The 18,699-nt window shown below is 44.3% G+C and overlaps 1 protein-coding gene across 8 annotated transcripts in view; it reads left to right on the top strand.

The window, feature by feature from the left end:
* The window catches only part of LOC121575032 (inositol 1,4,5-trisphosphate receptor type 1), a 145,767-nt gene that overhangs the window by 28,055 nt on the left and 99,013 nt on the right, over positions 1 to 18,699 (top strand). For all 8 annotated transcript variants that reach the window (XM_041887810.1, XM_041887809.1, XM_041887807.1 and 5 more), the window contains exons 4-18: positions 1,499 to 1,614; positions 1,879 to 1,965; positions 3,140 to 3,298; positions 4,624 to 4,722; positions 5,302 to 5,385; positions 5,495 to 5,641; positions 6,114 to 6,209; positions 6,478 to 6,522; positions 6,631 to 6,660; positions 7,886 to 8,040; positions 17,197 to 17,296; positions 17,389 to 17,549; positions 17,841 to 17,982; positions 18,109 to 18,267; positions 18,404 to 18,576. In XM_041887810.1, the coding sequence (XP_041743744.1) occupies positions 1,499 to 1,614; positions 1,879 to 1,965; positions 3,140 to 3,298; positions 4,624 to 4,722; positions 5,302 to 5,385; positions 5,495 to 5,641; positions 6,114 to 6,209; positions 6,478 to 6,522; positions 6,631 to 6,660; positions 7,886 to 8,040; positions 17,197 to 17,296; positions 17,389 to 17,549; positions 17,841 to 17,982; positions 18,109 to 18,267; positions 18,404 to 18,576 (1,753 nt within the window). The remainder of the gene's footprint in view (positions 1 to 1,498; positions 1,615 to 1,878; positions 1,966 to 3,139; positions 3,299 to 4,623; positions 4,723 to 5,301; positions 5,386 to 5,494; positions 5,642 to 6,113; positions 6,210 to 6,477; positions 6,523 to 6,630; positions 6,661 to 7,885; positions 8,041 to 17,196; positions 17,297 to 17,388; positions 17,550 to 17,840; positions 17,983 to 18,108; positions 18,268 to 18,403; positions 18,577 to 18,699) is intronic.

Here is an 18,699-nt window from a genome sequence, read left to right as displayed (position 1 = left end):
TAGTATTGGGCGGCCTATTGTGGAGATGACCTCAAGAGATGACATATGACAACCCTCCTAGTAGGTGCTGTGACATGAGCATGTTGCAACCGCAGGGGCCTCAGTGTCCTCATGGTGCTTCAAGATTGGTGTGTGGTTGTGCAGCGTATTCGTGTTCACCCCACCTCTCCAGCCTCTCCCAGGCCTCATCATCACTCCTCCAGGTAGCCACAGCAACAGGACTGAGACTCCATGCTACATCTCAGTGCGCCTGAGCACTGAGCAGAGGGAAAGTGTACCAGACTAAATCCTAAAATCCCAGTTGATTATTAATAGCCTGGTTAAGCTGGTTTCCAGGGAGCTTATGCCCGGCGTTTTAAACCTCACTTTTTTCTCTCTGATCTGGGATTGGTACCATGCGACAGTAATTGCTTTGGTGTCATGTCTGAGACTTAGGTGTGTCTCTCGAGGAAATATTACCCTCTGCTAGGACGACTCGTTGCTGTCTGTGATAGTATTTATACACTGCTCAGAGAGCTGTGATCTCATGGATGTAAGGAGAGAAGGCAATGGTATTTGAAGGATGTGACCTGTTGAATCTTTTAACCTCTGATAATCACAATCAGGCAAAGCATGTCGTAGTAATGTGACAATTCTGAAATAAGTATTTATAATATTTAGTACAGTTGGCTTCCTGTGTAAACTAAAATTTATTTGATCTAAACCAGCATTGTTTTAAGCATTTCGATGGCCGCCTGTTTTATGTTGATTCCTGTCTCCGTTCCTCAGTGTATGCCCTCTGGGTTGTGTCCGACTGTACCCTGCCATTTCCTGCACAGTTTGCCAACTGTTCTTTAAAAAGAAACCCCACAACTGTGCATTCCCTTCCTTCCCACTGTGTAGCATTTGCATATAACCCTCCCCATTCTGTCCCCCTAACCTGGTTTCCTTCACTCCCTAAACCCACTTCCTCTCCCTCTCTCATTTACCTATCCCTCTCTCCTACTGCCCCGTTTTCTGTCCCTGGCTCCTCCTCCTGTGCTTATCCTCCCTCTTCATGCGTCCCATGACAGCTAATCCCTGGACGCTGTGGCATTTGTTGGCCGAGTTTTAACGGTGTGCTTTGTGCTGGTTTGGAGCTGCTATTTTTACCCCTGTCACAGATAATCAGGTCTCCCATCATTGTGCTTTGCAGGTAACCAACCTCGGAACCGGAGGAGGAACTAGTGTGTTTTCTGTTAGGACTCACACTGTTCAAGATCTGATCAGCGCTGTGCTATGTCTAGAGAGCTCTAATCTGATCAGGCCAATGTGTTCACCTACAAGAGAATCAAAATGTCTAAAATCACCATCATCCTGTTATATTTATTTAGCTACGGTCGTGCCCTTGTTATACTGACAACTGATTACTCCTCCATGCCCTTTTGGCAACTTTCCACTGCTTTATTCATCATGTACTGAATGTTATGAATTTGATAATAAATCATCACCTGTTTTCTCTGTGGTGTCCTCTTTCCAGACTGCCTTTTCAAGCTGTGCCCCATGAACAGGTACTCTGCACAGAAACAGTTCTGGAAGGCAGCAAAACCAGGTGGAAACAGCACCACTGACACAGTGCTCCTCAACAAACTCCACGTGAGTACCTCATCTCACTGGCTTCTATTAGAAGTTCTCTAACACATCTGCTGCCCATTATGCCTACTGGTTCTCAACTGCGTGCGTTGCTGAGGTCGAGCAAATCATTACAAGTGAAACACTCTCCAAATGTATAACATGCCATAAACCCAGATCTATATTCCATAAAGTACTGCTTCTTATTCTTAATGTGTTTTTGGAGCACTACATCTAATTGGTGGCCATTTGTATTCTCTGACATCTCATTGTATCCCTATATTTCAGCATGCTGCTGATCTGGAGAAGAAGCAGAATGAATCTGAGAACCGAAAGCTGCTAGGAACTGTCATCCAGTATGGAAATGTCATTCAGGTATGAGCAGGAAGAGTGGGGGTGATAAGGTAACATGGAGATTGAGTTTTGTAAAGCCACAATATAACAGTGTCATTAAGGTTAGTGGAAAGCCTGGAGCAGAGAGGCAATACAGCACTTCCATAAATGCAGCCAATTGTCCTCCAGGCCTTATCATCCCCTGCATATTTGACCACTGATAGTCTCCTACGCCGAAATGAGATCATCAGGCCACAGGGAAACGGGTCTAATGGACCACTAGAAGTACACACTATAGTGTGTCAGTTGATGTCAAGTGACAGACCCTCAACCAGAACACTATGGTAGGAGTGATATCTGTCATCTAAAAAGGAAAAACACCCACATATACTGTATCTATTTTAGGGCAGCTGTCTCCTGAACAATAGTCCTGAACATGCTCTCAGAATTGTATTGGCGGAAGTGGTACAGTAGGTCTATGGGGTTTATGTGTTTTAGGGGTGTGATGACAGGTAAGGTATTGAGGTCAGTAGGGTACAGCTATGCTCCTCTGCCAGTGTTTGATATTTGCCACAGTCCTACTGTGGTAAGTGGTTACAGCACTTGAGAGCATGCATTGTAAACACATGTATCTGTAAATGTCTGAGACATTTCGAACTACAGTTGTCTTGTTTTTTCAATCCCTGCTTTCTCCCTCAAAACAAACAACCACAATCAGACAGGTTGGTTAAGGTCTAGTCTCCCAGTACCAGACATCACACTGAATACTTGTTTGAGGGGTCGATGCTGGTTGACGTCAGTAGAGTAAACATGGTTGATTTCTTGGATGAAATTATGGGGCAAAGGTCATGAGGTCATGAGAAACATTTTTGAACAAGGGCCTTGGAGTATTATAAAAAAATTCCAGGGGGAGAAAAGTGTCCAGAAAGCATTCAAGTGTGATATTTTCAAATGGCACATTCCTTTGGGGATATTCAGGAATGGCCACTGTGCAAGTATTTGACATCTAACTCAATCTCTTCCTGTAGATATACTCCATAATAGACTCAGACCGTGACATGTACTGTATCTGTCTATTAAACCCCAATAGACAAAGTATGAGACTTCTATAAGCATTACATATTTAACCTTGATCAAACTCTAATATGGGAATGTACATGACGTTTACATGCACATGAGTTTGTAACGATGTCTGTTGTTTGCCACTCTGTTCCAGCTGTTGCACTTGAAAAGCAATAAGTACCTGACGGTGAATAAGCGTCTCCCTGCCCTGTTGGAGAAGAATGCAATGAGAGTGACACTGGACTCTGCAGGCAATGAGGGCTCCTGGTTTTACATCCAGCCCTTCTACAAGTTGCGCTCCCTGGGAGACAGTGTGAGTGTCCAGCCCAGTGTTGGCTTTAGTGTGGGTCAAAGGTCAGATAGGAAGTCTGGTCATGTCTCTATAGAACAACAGTGAAGCCCAGACAACAGCTTTTCCATTCAAGATCCATTCATGTGATGCTCATTGTTGTGATTCTTAGTTATTGGTAATGTTCTCTCCAGGTTTCAATTTGTTAATTGGTTGTCTAACATTTTAGCATTTAATCATTCAGGCTAGCTGGTCCCAGTTGTATTTGTCCATAGACATCTAGGTAGAGAGTGATTTAAGAGCCTAACAGGTAATGATCTCACTAAAAGTTAACCTGAAGAGTCTGGCATGCAAGATTCGTAAAGCTCCTGGTACACACCCTGAGATTCGTAAAGCTCCTGGCGTCAGTGACCACAGCAAAGATCATTACCATAGGGATCTCTAGGACAGCACTCCTCTGTTGACGCTTGATGCCGCTGAAGTTTACCTGCTTTATAAATAGAAGTTGTGGTGTAGAGAATTGACAGGTTGTAAGATTAAATTAATACATCATTTCATATTTTGACATTGTGTTGGCCTCAGGGTATGTACCGGTTTAATTGCAAGTAGGCTACCATAGGTAATCATCATTAGCTTTAGCCATTAGGGTTTTTCTGGCTGATTGATTCCTGTGCTGATGAGAGGCCCAGTGTGGCGGCCTAGTGATTGGTAGCCAACATGGTCCAATGTGTTATCATATTTGCCTGGTGTTACATAGCACCAGTCACTAGCTATAACAACATTGAGGAAAGAGACTTTAGGGAAAAATGAGGATAATGGTTGTTTAAAAGGAATTCATTATGCAGTGCTCAGACCCGTTCGGCAGTACATCCTGTGCAGCAGCAGGACTTCACCTTGCTGTTATGATACCACAGCTGTTCTCTCATATTATGCAATCAACTGTTGCCAAAAGTTGAGAGCTTCTGTTTATCTTGAAGGGCACTTTTCTCCTGCTCTAAACTGGTCTGACCCCTCACTTTATTTCCCTGTGTGTGTCTCTGGGCTGTCATGCGTAACAGCTCCTGGGGCCTTTGTAGATGAGCAGATAGCACACTCTGGAGGACACTAATGGATGTACACGTGTTATTAGTGTTTTTCTACTGGATGATGGGTCTGATAAAAACAAAGACAATCAAACTGCCTCTCTGACTGCCTCTCTGTTTGCTGTGTCTCTGAGTGTTTCTGTACAGTAAGTGTGGACAGCTGTGTGAGCATGTGTGTGAGCATGTGTGGATGTGAGATTCTGTGTAGTTGATCATGCATCTCTGTGTGTATAGTAATGCTATTTGATTGCTCCCCTGTCTGTCTAGGTGGTGATTGGAGACAAGGTGGTCCTTAACCCTGTGAATGCTGGACAGCCCCTTCATGCCAGTAGCCATCAGCTGGTAGACAACCCAGGATGCAATGAGGTAGAATACATGTTTCATCTTCATTGTCTCCTGGGTGGAGACTGCTTGTGGATCAGAAACCATATTCTCCATTGTTGTGTAAACCAAGGTGTGCCTGCACATTTCACTTCCTCAAATCACAAGTAGTGTAGGTTTTAACCATGTTGAGAACTGTGCTTTATTGTTCATTCTCATGTCCTCTCAAAGATGAGGACACATATTCACTGTACAACTAGCTCCTGTCTTATGCTTGTTTCACATATACTAATCATCCCAAAACTTTATGCGAAGAATGGATTGTGAAATGGAAATATTGTCTTGAGTTGATTAAGTAAGGGTTATTTATGCTAGTCCTAACTCCACTCTTAAAGCTCAACAGCCATTAAGACAAATTACTCTTCGGTTAAAGACTAAATAATTACTGTGCTCCTCCTTCACAGCCCTCCAAGTCTGTACAAACCCAACATGCACAAAGACTCCCAGGCTCTATTGTTTTTGTCACTTTTTTTAAACCAAACTTAATGATTGTGAATACATGTCTTTATCTCAGCTGTATTACAGAGAATTAAACTCAGCCTTTGACATCCTCTTGTTTTTCAGGTGAACTCCGTAAACTGCAACACAAGTTGGAAAGTAGTTTTGTTCATGAAATGGAGTGACAACAAGGAGATTATTCTTAAAGGAGTAGGTACTCTGATAGTTGATTGAAATGTATTAGACACAATAACACATTAAACAGGGTAGCTGGCTCTCCTTCCCCATGATACTGACTGGTGTCTGTTTGTTTTGCCAGGGCGACGTTGTTCGGCTGTTCCATGCAGAGCAGGAGAAGTTCCTGACATGTGACGACTTCAAAAAGAAGGAGTACGTATTTCTCAGGACTACAGGACGCCAGTCCGCCACCTCCGCCACTAGCAGCAAGGCATTGTGGGAAGTGGAGGTGAGCATAGGACAAGTAGATAGTAGATACATGGTGTGAGTCGTGGTACACAATCACACCACAGGAGGCTGCTGAGGGGAGGACGGCTCATGATAATGGCTGGAATGGCGTGAATGGAATGGTATCAAACACAAGGAAACCATGTTTTTAATGTGTTCGATACCATTCCGTTCCAGCCATTACTATGAGCCCGTCCTCCCCAATTAAGGTGCCACCGGCAGCTTGTGAATCACACATATGACAGTGATATTTGTTGACATGGTTACCCAAGATCTTTGATTGTGGAAGCCTTGCATTGCCATGACATTCTGTAGGTTGTTCCAAAGCTAGTTAAGACCTGGAACGGTGAGAACCAAGTGAAACTATGTGGGTTGTCCTGCATCTTACAATATGTTTTTACGTTTATGTTATCAGTCCAGACGTTGTCCAGATGCTGTTTCTCATGCTGTCAGGTGTTGCATTCTTCTGTCAGGTGGTTCACCATGACCCGTGTCGGGGCGGGGCTGGCTACTGGAACAGCCTGTTCAGGTTCAAACACCTTGCCACAGGGTCTTACCTGGCTGCTGAGGTGAGTCCCCTCAAACTGACAGTAGGCATTTACATGGTAGTCCACCAACAAACCACTTGCATGGCTCATTTGATTTATACCTGGGAGTATCATGCGCACAATCATCTTGCAGTACTTCATTATGCGATCTGAAAGTCTTAATGACAGGGCTTGATTAAGTTTAAGTTGGATTGACTTTATAGTCATTTATAAGAGGACTATGTGTTACCTCTTGCTTCCTCACATGTTGGAGTTAAGTATCCCATTCTGGTTCCTGATCTCTTTTCAGGTGAACCCTGACTATGTGGAAGAATGTCCTGAGCCCCGATCCTCAGTAAGTCAACCAGAGACAACTCTATTTCTGTGTTTAATGTTTAAGCTGTGTTTGCTGTCTTGCCCACCTATTGCTGCTGATCTGTGGTGGATCTTGTTTCCTCTCCAGGTGGTGGATTTTGTTCCATTTAACTTCCAGGTACTGTGCCTGTCCTTGTGTGTTTCATCCTCTCAAATACTTTATTGATGAATTGAGGGACTCTTTAACCATGTTTTAATAATCAACGCTCTTGAAGAGAACTAACTAAACTAAATATTTTTCTGATTTCCTTCATTCGTGTCCCTCAATTCAGGCTACTGTTTGTGTAGTGTGTTTGAGTAGTTCTTATACGCTGGCGAAAGCTGCTTCCTGAACCCTTCAGTTTGTTCTGACCTCTGCTGCTAAAAAAATACATGAACATGTAAAGCATAGTTCAGTGAGTGCAGGTTTTTCCTTTATTAAACCATTCTCTATTACCATCTATTATCAGTTGAAGCTATTTCTGTATATTCTGAAAGGAGAGTATCTTTTTGTAATAGATTTACACATTCAATGGCATTGGCAGTTGTTGTAGAGCACAACAGCATGTCAGCATGCCATAAAGATTCTCTGTATATGGTACTAGAGCTCACATATAGATGGCAGTATAACACCATTACTGTGGCTGGAGTCATTACAGTGTATGTATGGAGGGAATATGCTAAAGAATATTATTTTTGGGGGTGGAATCCAGGGTCTGCTTTCTATGATTGTTTCCTACAGCTTTCATAAATATTTACAAATGATCAAATGTGAAAATATGAGGCTAAATGCATTATGAATTAGCCTTTAGATCAGTCAACTTGACAGGATGAGTCAACAACACATTATCTCTTCTAAAAGGGGAAAATGTATCTGAGTTGGTGTTACTCCTATCTCAATATAGCCTCATGCTCAGTCTTCATCTGATTGGTACTGATAGGTACAGCAAAGGAGAGATGTTTGGGTGGGTGTATTTGTCTTGGGGACGTTAGGAGGGAGTTTGGTCAATTATTCCCGATACCCAATCATAGAATGATAATTTCACTCTTCTTACTGTACTGTAAAGCTGCAAATTAGAAAATGTCTTTAACGACTGCGGTAATCCAAACAATGTTGCAGTGCTTTATCATCTTAATGTGATCCACTGATATAGCACTGATTAAGCTATTGTTGCCATGCAAGTCTAACTATAAACAGATTGGAGGAAACATGTGCATCATTCTTCATGCTCTCAGCCTTGTCTGTTACACACAGTCACAGACAATAATATCACTGCATTGAAATTATGAACTGAACTGCTAAATTGGGATTTCAATATGAAGCTCCATAAACTGACAGTGTCCTCTCCCTACTGTACCTGCAGTTGGACTCAGACCATGAGGCCCTGCGAGCGCGTCTGCGGACCCCTCAAGAGAGGGTCATGTACCAACTGGTGTCTGTCCCTGACGGCATGGACATCTCCTCTATCTTTGAGCTGGACCCTACCACCCTGAGAGGGGGGGACTCCCTGGTGCCCAGGTACACAGCCAAATATCACACCCCTCCACACATGCAGTACGCTCTATGATCTGCCTTTCATCGCATCTTCAATCAACCTGGTCTAAATAGCACGGGTGCGATGCTTGATACAAATCTGTCTGGTCAGGGGAAGGGGTGGCCGTGTGTGGGGCTCTGCTTCCTCCTGTAGTGTCCATGTCACAGGCTGCTGCTGCTGACAGTCACGTCGTGTTGACTGGATGGGGGACCCACCATGACATATGAAACTGCTGTTGATGCGGCTGCTCTTCACACCTTCCATTTTTTTCTTGTCTGGCAGGGGCTCTGGGCTCAGGCCCTTCGTAGGCAGGATTAGGGCATTTCATAGGCTTCTGGGCAGAGACAGAGGAGGGCCCTCGGAGGTGTCTAATCACGCAGCCTAGTTAGTCTAAGAAACCCAGGAGCAGCATTTCAAATTCAGAGATGATCATTTCAGGGCTATTTTAGGATAGCTAAAGGATGGCTGATTGTTTGCTCTTTGATCTGAAGAGTGAGTTTGCAGGACAGCTGAGCTCAGTGCAATTTTGGCACTTTTGTTTTCAAAGTGCTTCATATTTCTAAGAAGATGTCTCTTCTCATGAAAATATCTGCGTGTGTGTGCGCCTGTGTGTCGTTGTGTTGTAGGAGGTAGCCCAGTTTGTTAACACTAGCTAATGATAGTCAGGAAAGTCCCGGTATGGTTTGAAGCAGGACACCATGGTGATGGGGTGGACTGCAGCACTACAGACTGGATCAGGATATCCAGAAGATGTTGCAACATGCCGTGATTTAGTAATGTCTCCCAGCTGAAAACAGAAGCCAGATGTTGCATAACCATCCATCCACCCCCACACCATCATCTGGAAGGCATATTTTCCCATGAAGTAATTTGATCTTTCAGAGAGCCACTGCCAAATACATGGGAATGATCAGGTCCTGTCCATATACTACTGCATATACTGTATGGGCATCAGACAATGTCATATTTAGGTGTGCTACGAGTTATGTATCGTTGTGAGCTTTTGTTCCTAGATGTAGTGTGTGTGTAGTGTCCTTGTGTGAGTAAAGATGATCAACTGGCTCGCTTTAGCAGTAGGGCAAAGGTTGTTGACATATACAGTGAGGAAAAAAAGTATTTGATCCCCTGCTGATTTTGTACGTTTGCCCACTGACAAAGAAATGATCAGTCTATCATTTTAATGGTAGGTTCATTTGAACAGTGAGAGACAGAATAACAACAAAAAAATCCAGAAGAATGCATGTCAAAAATGTTATAAATTGATTTGCATTTTAATGAGGGAAATAAGTATTTGACCCCCTCTGAATCAGAAAGATTTCTGGCTCCCAGGTATCTTTTATACAGGTAACGAGCTGAGATTAGGAGCACACTCTTAAAGGGAGTGCTCCTAATCTCAGCTTGTTACCTGTATAAAATACACTTGTCCACAGAAGCAATCAATCAATCAGATTCCAAACTCTCCACCATGGCCAAGACCAAAGAGCTCTCCAAGGATGTCAGGGACAAGATTGTAGACCTACACAAGGCTGGAATGGGCTACAAGACCATCGCCAAGCAGCTTGGTGAGAAGGTCACAACAGTTGGTGTGATTATTCGCAAATGGAAGAAACACAAAATAACTGTCAATCTCCCTCAGCCTGGGGCTCCATACAAGATCTCACCTCGTGGAGTTGCAATGATCATGAGAACGGTGAGGAATCAGCCCAGAACTACACAGGAGGATCTTGTCAATGATTTCAAGGCAGCTGGGACCATAGTCACCAAGAAAACAATTGGTAACACACTACGCCGTGAAGGACTGAAATCCTGCAGCGCCCGCAAGGTCCCCCGGCTCAAGAAAGCACATATACATGCCTGTCTGAAGTTTGCCAATGAAGAATGATTCAGAGGAGAACTGGGTGAAAGTGTTGTGGTCAGATGAGACCAAAATCGAGCTCTTTGGCATCAACTCAACTCGCCGTGTTTGGAGGAGGAGAAATGCTGCCTATGACCCCAAGAATACCATCCCCACCGTCAAACATGGAGGTGGAAACATTATGCTTTGGGGGTGTTTTTCTGCTAAGGGGACAGGACAAGTTCACCGCATCAAAGGGAAGATGGACGGGGCCATGTATCGTCAAATCTTGGGTGAGAACCTCCTTCCCTCAGCCAGGGCATTGAAAATAGGTCGTGGATGGGTATTCCAGCATGACAATGACCCAAAACACACGGCCAAGGCAACAAAGGAGTGGCTCAAGAAGAAGCACATCTAGGTGCTGGAGTGGCCTAGCCAGTCTCCAGACCTTAATCCCATAGAAAATCTGTGGAGGGAGCTGAAGGTTCGAGTTGCCAAATGTCAGCCTCGAAACCTTAATGACTTGAAGAAGAGCTGCAAAGAGGAGTGGGACAAAATCCCTCCTGAGATGTGTGCAAACCTGGTGGCCAACTACAAGAAACGTCTGACCTCTGTGATTGCCAACAAGGGTTTTGCCACCAAGTACTAAGTCATGTTTTGCAGAGGGGTCAAATACTTATTTCCCTCATTAAAATGCAAATCAATTTATAACATTTTTGACATGCTTTTTTCTGGATTTTGTTGTTGTTATTCTGTCTCTCATGGTTCAAATAAACCTACCATTAAAATTATAGACTGATCATTTCTTTGTCAGTGGGCAAACGTACAAAATCAGCAGGGGATCAAATACTTTTTTCCCTCACTGTACTTCTATATTTACCTCTGGTGTGTTCCTTCCTCTTCACCTCTTGACTGCATCATGTGTTGGCTAAAATGACAATAGTGTGGTTGTTTCTGTCACCAGCGCCACATCAGATAAGGCCTGTGCCCCCTCCCCCCATAGTGTCAAAGCCGGCATTGTGTCATGTTGTCAGGTGCCTGCCTGCTGGCTACCATTGGCAGCACCCTCCCCCTCTGCTCCCCCTCCCTACCTGAAATAATCCATGTTCTCCAGGACGCGGGCAGCAAACTGGGCTTTAGGTGCGAGTCATTAGAGTGAGTGTGGTGGAAGTAAGCCTGTTAGCCTAACGGGCCATTACGCAACCAGGCCAAAAATATAGTCAGAGAAGGTGCACACACACTTAAAGCCCAACCGATATATCGTTTCACCAATATACAGTGCCTTCAGAAAGTATTCATACACCTTGACTTATTCCACATTTTGTTGTGTTACAGCCTGAATTCAAAATGGATTACATTATTTATTTTTCTCACCCATCTACACACAATACCCCATAATGACAAAGTGAAAACATGTTTTTAGAAATTTAAGCAAATGTATTGAAAATTAAATATCTAATTTACATTAATTCACACCTCTGAGTCAATACTTTGTAGAAGCACCTTTGGCAGCGATTACAGCTGTGAGTCTTTCTGGGTAAGTCTCTCAGAGCTTTCCAACACCTGGATTGTGCAACATTTGCCCATTATGAAAAAACACGCACAAAAAAACATGTATGCACTCACTAACTGTAAGTCGCTCTGGATAAGAGCGTCTGCTAAATGGCTAAAATGTAAAATTATTATTTTCAAAATTCTTCAAGCTCTGTCATGTTGGTTGTTGATCATTGCTAGACAACCATTTTCAGGTCTTGCCATAGATTTTCAAGTAGATTTAAGTGAAAACTCTGACACTCAGGAACACTGTCTTCTTGGTAAGCAACTGTAGATTTGGCCTTGTTTTTTAGGTTATTTTCCTGCTGAAAGGTGAATTCCTCTCCCAGTGACTGGTGGAAAGCAGACTGAACCAGGTTTACCTCTAGGATTTTGCATGGGCTTAGCTCCTTTCCGTTTCTTTTTAATCCTGAAAATCTCCCCAGTCCTTAACAATTACAAGTGTACCCATAACATGATGCAGCCACCACTATGCTTGAAAATATGTAGAGTGGTACTAAGTAATGTGTTGTATTGGATTTGCCCCAAACATAACACTTTGTATTCAGGACAAATATGTTTTGCTTGCCAAATGTTTTGCAGTATTTCTTTAGTAGCTTGTTGCAAACAGGATGCATGTTTTGGAATGTTTTTATTCTATATAAGCTTCCTTCTTTTCACTCTGTCAATTAGGTTAGTATTATGGAGTAACTACGATGTTGATCCATCCTCAGTTTTCTCCTATTACAGCCATTAAACTGTAACTGTTTTAAATTCACCATTGACCTCATGGTGAAATCCCTGAGCGGTTTCCTTCCTCTCCGGCAACTGAGTTAGGAAGGACATCTTTATCTTTGTAGTGACTTTGTGTATTGATACAGCATTCAAAGTGTAATTAATAACTTCACCATGCTCAAAGGGATATTTAATGTCTGCTTTTTTTTTTACCCATCTACCAATAGGTGCCTTTCTTTGCAAGGCATTGGAACACCTCCCTGTTCTTTGTGGTTGAATCTGTGTTTGAAATTCACTGCTCCACTAAGGGACCTTACAGATCATTATATGTGTGGGGTACAGCTGAGATATTCATACAACAATTCATTTTAAACACTATTATTGCACACAGAGTGAGTCCATGCAACTTATTATGTGACTTGTTTAGCAAATTTTCACATAACAAAGGGGTTGAATACTTATTGACTCAAGACATTTCAGCATAGAATGATTTTTTAATTGTATTTTTATTTCTTAAAACATAAGTCCACTTTGACATTATGGGGCAGTGGGCCAGTGACAACACAATCTAAACGTAATCCATTTTAAATTCAGGGTGTAACACAACGAAATGTGGAAATGTCAAGGGGTGTGAATACTTTCTGAACGCTCTTTAATTGAACGATATTTCCCTTTTACCGTTTTTAATCATATATACAGGATACACAATGTATACACCGTCCAATGAAATGCTTACTTGCCACAACAACAATAAGAAACAACAATAAGAAATAAGAAAAGAGAAGAATACAAACATAAAGTTAAATGGCTCAGTAGAATAGAATAAAGATTTTAGCATGAGCATAATACAGGAAGGTACAATATTTACACGTGTTTTTCGGAAGGAGGGATTGGGGGGCAAATGTTTAAATTGTGCAGTATTTAGTAATAATATGAGTCTGGTAGCAGCAGTTGTGAGTGTGTGTGTGTAGCATGAATGCATATTTTCGTGTATGTGTGGGTGTTTACATGAGTTAGTGCATGTGTGCTAAGGTGTGGACAGTCAGTCCAAGTGGTCAGTCCAGTTCAAGTGTTCAGCAGTCTGATGGAGCCTGTTGGTATCAGACCTCATGCTCCGGTACCGTATGCCCGACGGTAAGGGAGTTAACAGCTTATGGCTGGGGTGTGTGGGTTCCTTGATGATGCTGCAGGACTTCCTCAGGCACCGTTTCGAGTAGATGTCCTGGACGGGTGGGAGCACGGTCCCAGTGATGTACTGGGCCATCTTCCCTACCCGCTGGAGGGCCTTGTGGTCGTGGACGGAGCAATTCCAGTACCAGACCATAATGCAACCTGTCAGGATGCTCTCGATGGTGCAGCGGTAGTATTTGGAGAGGACCTGGGGTGGCATGCCGAATTTCTTCAGCCGCCTTAGGAAGTAGAGACGCTGTTGTGCCCTCTTGACAAGAGTGGTGGTGTTGTTGTCAAGTCCTCTGTGATTTGGACACTGCTGACTCTCTCTACTGCTGTCCAGTTGATGCGGATCGGGGCATAATCTCCTTTGTTTTTCTGACGTTGAAGGAGAGATTGTTGTCCTGGCACCACAATGCCATTTCACTTACCTCCTCCCTATAGGCTGACTCGTCGTTGTTGGTTATCAGGCCTACAACCGTGGTGTCGTCAGCGAACTTGATGATAGAGTTGGTGTTGTGCAAAGCCACGCAGTTGTGGGTGAACAGGGAGTACAGCAGAGGGCTGAGGACACATCTCTGGGGGGCCCCTGTGTTAAGAGTCAGTGTGGAGGAGGTGTTCTTGCCAATCCTCACACCCTGTGGTCTGCCAGTCAGGAAATCTAGGATCCAGTTGCAGAGGGTGGTGTCCAGACCCAAGGCTCTGAGCCTTGTGTCGTGCTTGGAGGGAACAATAGTGTTTAATGCTGACCTGTAGTCAATCTACAGCATTCTGACATAGTTGTTGGTCTTGTCCAGATTTGTTAGGGTAGTATGAATACATGTATAGATATTGGCCGATAATTCCACCGAAATTCGCTGAATAGGATGAAAAAGGCATATGTTCCTTTTTTCTAACTTTATTATTACGTTTAGGAGGCTCAAACTGTAGGTTACCACAGGATAGTGGGAAGTCGCTTTCTCATTATAACCTCCCACAGACCTAGCCTCTGTCCAAATCTGCATGTGCTTCAGGGAAGAGAACAGAGCTGTGAAGTATCACAAAGCCATGAAGGAGTGACTGCTCAGCTGCAGTTTTTTCCCGGTAAAACCCAGCAGTTATTATTTGACATGTTCTTTGTTCATGTTGTGTTTCTACTGTTGTGTGAGAATCTGTGTTTGGGTGTGTGTGTGTGTGTTCACGCGTGTTCAATCATGTGGTGTTCCTAGGTGTGGATCGATGCTGGCCCTCAGATCTTCTTCTTATATGCCATTGGCACCTATGCCGCCATCTCCCAAAAAAAAGAAGACGTTTGTTTCTTCTCCATTTAGATTTGTTTCATGAAATTGTGTAATAATCGGTCTGTTGTCATCTAATGTCTGTTGTGAATATAGGTGATTATGATTATTGGCATCATAACAACGACAGGAAAAGGAGTTGGACTGCAATTTCCAACAGAATCACCTATATTTACAACAGCCCTATTTTCCGGACAGTTTTCCCTAGACATAGTTGTGCAAAAAAGCGACACTCGGTACCCTTAGTGTTGGCACACAAAAAATAAAAGTGTTTGAATTTTGGACGTAGATGTTCATACACTTGTTTGAGGACGTTACAGCATGTCATCACACCCACCAGCCCGCTGTAGCTGTTATTACCAGCATCTATGCCTAAGTAGGTTTTAGGTGGTTTAAACAACAAATTGATACACACGCTCAAAGAGCAAGCATCCTGCGGGGGAGAGGCATACAGGGCTGTCTTCTCGCTTTGTATTGAGTAACTCATCAGATTAGAGCAATGACAGTGTTGTTGTTATTGTAGAGGTTACTACTGGGGGGATACTACTGACTCGGCCATCTATGACCATGCAGAGTGACCATGCAGAGTGACCATGCAGACAATGCACTGTTATAGATAGTTGAGCTTGAATCAGGAGCAGAGCATGAGTAATCAGTAACATTTTATTATATTAGGATCCCCATTAGCTGAAGGATGGCTAATGTCACCCCAGGAAGACTAGCTGTCATCATGGGGTGACATCAGTTATTGAGTGTCCTGTCCCGTCCTCACAGGGCTTGGTTTACATAATAGGACAACAACATTTGCTCATCCAAGTTGACAGAGCATAGCAACGATGGCAGTTATACTGTAACTGGCAGGTGTGATAACAGGGTAAACCCAGCTGGTATTCCCCAGTATTACCACACATTTCTATGAATGTTTAAGCAAAGCTCACTTTTCAAAGCTACTGTAAGGTTGACACTGGAAATAATCACCTGAGGAATTACAATCCACAACATTATTTTGGATATAAAAGGCCTCTTAGTTGAATTATATGATAAAGAGGTAGACTACATTTACATTTACGTCATTTAGCAGACGCTCTTATCCAGAGCGACTTACAAATTGGTGCATTCACCTTATTGCCAGTGGGATAACCACTTTACAATTATTATTATTTTATTTATTTTTTTGGGTGGGGTAAGGGGGGGGTTAGAAGGATTACTTTATCCTATCCCAGGTGTTCCTTAAAGAGGTGGGGTTTCAAATGTCTCCGGAAGGTGGTGAGTGACTCCGCTGTCCTGGCGTCGTGAGGGAGCTTGTTCCACCATTGGGGTGCCAGAGCAGCGAACAGTTTTGACTGGGCTGAGCGGGAACTGTGCTTCAGCAGAGGTAGGGGAGCCAGCAGGCCAGAGGTGGATGAACGCAATGCCCTCGTTTGAGTGTAGGGACTGATCAGAGCCTGAAGGTACGGAGGTGCCGTTCCCCTCACAGCTCCGTAGGCAAGCACCATGGTCTTGTAGCAGATGCGAGCTTCAACTGGAAGCCAGTGTAGTGTGCAGAGGAGCGGGGTGACGTGAGAGAACTTGGGAAGGTTGAACACCAGACGGGCTGCGGCATTCTGGATGAGTTGTAGGGGTTTAATGGCACAGGCAGGGAGCCCAGCCAACAGCGAGTTGCAGTAATCCAGACGGGAGATGACAAGTGCCTGGATTAGGACCTGTGCCGCTTCCTGTGTAAGGCAGGGTCGTACTCTCCGAATGTTGTAGAGCATGAACCTACAGGATCGGGTCACCGCCTTGATGTTAGCGGAGAACGACAGGGTGTTGTCCAGGGTCACGCCAAGGCTCTTCACACTCTGGGAGGAGGACACAACGGTGTTGTCAACCGTGATGGCGAGATCATGGAACGGGCAGTCCTTCCCCGGGAGGAAGAGCAGCTCCGTCTTGCCAAGGTTCAGCTTGAGGTGGTGATCCGTCATCCATACTGATATGTCTGCCAGACATGCAGAGATGCGATTCGCCACCTGGTTATCAGAAGGGGGAAAGGAGAAGATTAGTTGTGTGTCGTCTGCGTAGCAATGATAGGAGAGGCCATGTGAGGATATGACCGAGCCAAGTGACTTGGTGTATAGCGAGAATAGGAGAGGGCCTAGAACTGAGCCCTGGGGGACACCAGTGGTGAGAGCACGTGGTGCGGAGACAGCTTCTCGCCACGCCACTTGGTAGGAGCGACCGGTCAGGTAGGACGCAATCCAAGAGTGAGCCGCGCCGGAGATGCCCAGCTCGGAGAGGGTGGAGAGGAGGATCTGATGGTTCACAGTATCAAAGGCAGCAGACAGGTCTAGAAGGACAAGTGCAGAGGAGAGAGAGTTAGCTTTAGCAGTGCGGAGAGCCTCCGTGACACAGAGAAGAGCAGTCTCAGTTTAATGACCAGTCTTGAAACCTGACTGGTTTGGATCAAGAAGGTCATTCTGAGAGAGATAGCAAGAGAGTTGGCTAAAGACGGCACGCTCAAGAGTTTTGGAGAGTGGTTTTGGAGAGACTACTATAGTGTTTTTTTTTTATATTGTTGCTGCCCTATGAGTTGCTCTGTCCTTTTCCCTCAGGAACTCTTTTGTGAGGCTCAGGCACCTCTGCACCAACACATGGGTCCACAGCACCAACAACCCAATTGACAAGGAGGAGGAGAAGCCTGTCATGTTACGGGTGAGTGGCTGGGAAGGATAATATTGTGTTACCTTTGGTCGGACTTGTAAAATCCATTTATTGAAAATATGTTTTACACGTCCCTCTTTTAGATTGGCACATCAGCGGTTAAAGAAGACAAAGAGGCCTTTGCCATAGTGCCTGTCCCCCCAGCGGAAGTCAGAGACTTAGACTTGGCCAACGATGCCAGTAAAGTGTTGGCATCCATCGCTGGCAAGCTGGAGAGGGGCACTATAACACAGAACGAGAGGAGGTAAAGTGTGTCCCAGCAGGCCTTTGACCTACTTTATTACATTATCGTACATATCTGGTAGGTTGAAAGTCTTTTTAGAAGGTTGCTGTTGGACTTTTGACATTTGGTAGAACAAATGTTTCATGTTGAGATGAGTCACCGTTTAACGCCTGCACCAGGTATGCCATAGTTTTTCTCCTTTAGCTGTTGTTCCTAGCTCCTCTCTCTGGAGAGGCAGGCTGTAGGAGTTAGTGTTATCTGGTACCTTGGTTGAACCAGTCACCTCCCTGGCCCTGTCACTCTGGTCTCTAGGTTTGTCACTAAGCTTCTGGAGGACCTGGTGTTCTTTGTGTGTGACATCCCCAACACTGGCCAGGACGTGCTTGAGATCATGGTCAACAAGCCCAATCGAGAGAGACAGAAACTCATGAGGGAGCAAAACATCCTCAAACAGGTACACCTCATCATACAGTACAGCCGTAATATCATCTACATTGGGTTTGGTTAAATTGACCTCTCCACATTGTCAGTTTGAGCATCACAATTTTAAATTACATATGGAATAAATATCCCTCTTTAGATTTTCAAACTTCTCCAAGCCCCATTCACGGACAGCGGGGATGGTCCCATGCTGCGATTGGAGGAGCTTGGTGACCAGCGCCACGCCCCCTTCAGGCATATCTGCAGGCTCTGCTACCGAGTATTACGGCACTCCCAACAAGACTACAGGAAGAACCAGGTCGGTGTGCATAAATTATTGATTGATGTTGCATCAGACGTACAGATGCAGGCATTTTTTAGTTAAAAGGCTATGTTTACTTGACCTGTTAGTTGTACGTTAGAATGGTGCCGACCCTCTGACTCCCCCTCTACAGGAGTACATAGCCAAGCAGTTCCGCTTCATGCAGAAGCAGATAGGGTACGACGTTCTGGCTGAGGACACGATAACGGCCTTGCTCCATAACAACCGCAAGCTCCTTGAGAAACACATCACGGCTGCTGAGATTGACACCTTCGTCACTTTGGTCAGGAAGAACCGGGAGCCCAGGTGAGATGAAGAGGAGGGGCGATAGGATGGGGGCAAGCCATGGGCCTGATACAGAAGGTTGTTTGGGTGGAGGTTTCTTTGTACAGCACCAGCCAGGGAATGTAGTAGATGTAAATGTAAATG

The sequence above is a fragment of the Coregonus clupeaformis genome, chromosome 10 (assembly GCF_020615455.1).
Source record: "Coregonus clupeaformis isolate EN_2021a chromosome 10, ASM2061545v1, whole genome shotgun sequence".
Taxonomy (NCBI): Eukaryota; Metazoa; Chordata; class Actinopteri; order Salmoniformes; family Salmonidae; genus Coregonus; species Coregonus clupeaformis.
The sequence above is the reverse complement of the archived record's forward strand: the minus strand, read 5'-3'. Positions and strand labels throughout refer to the sequence as shown.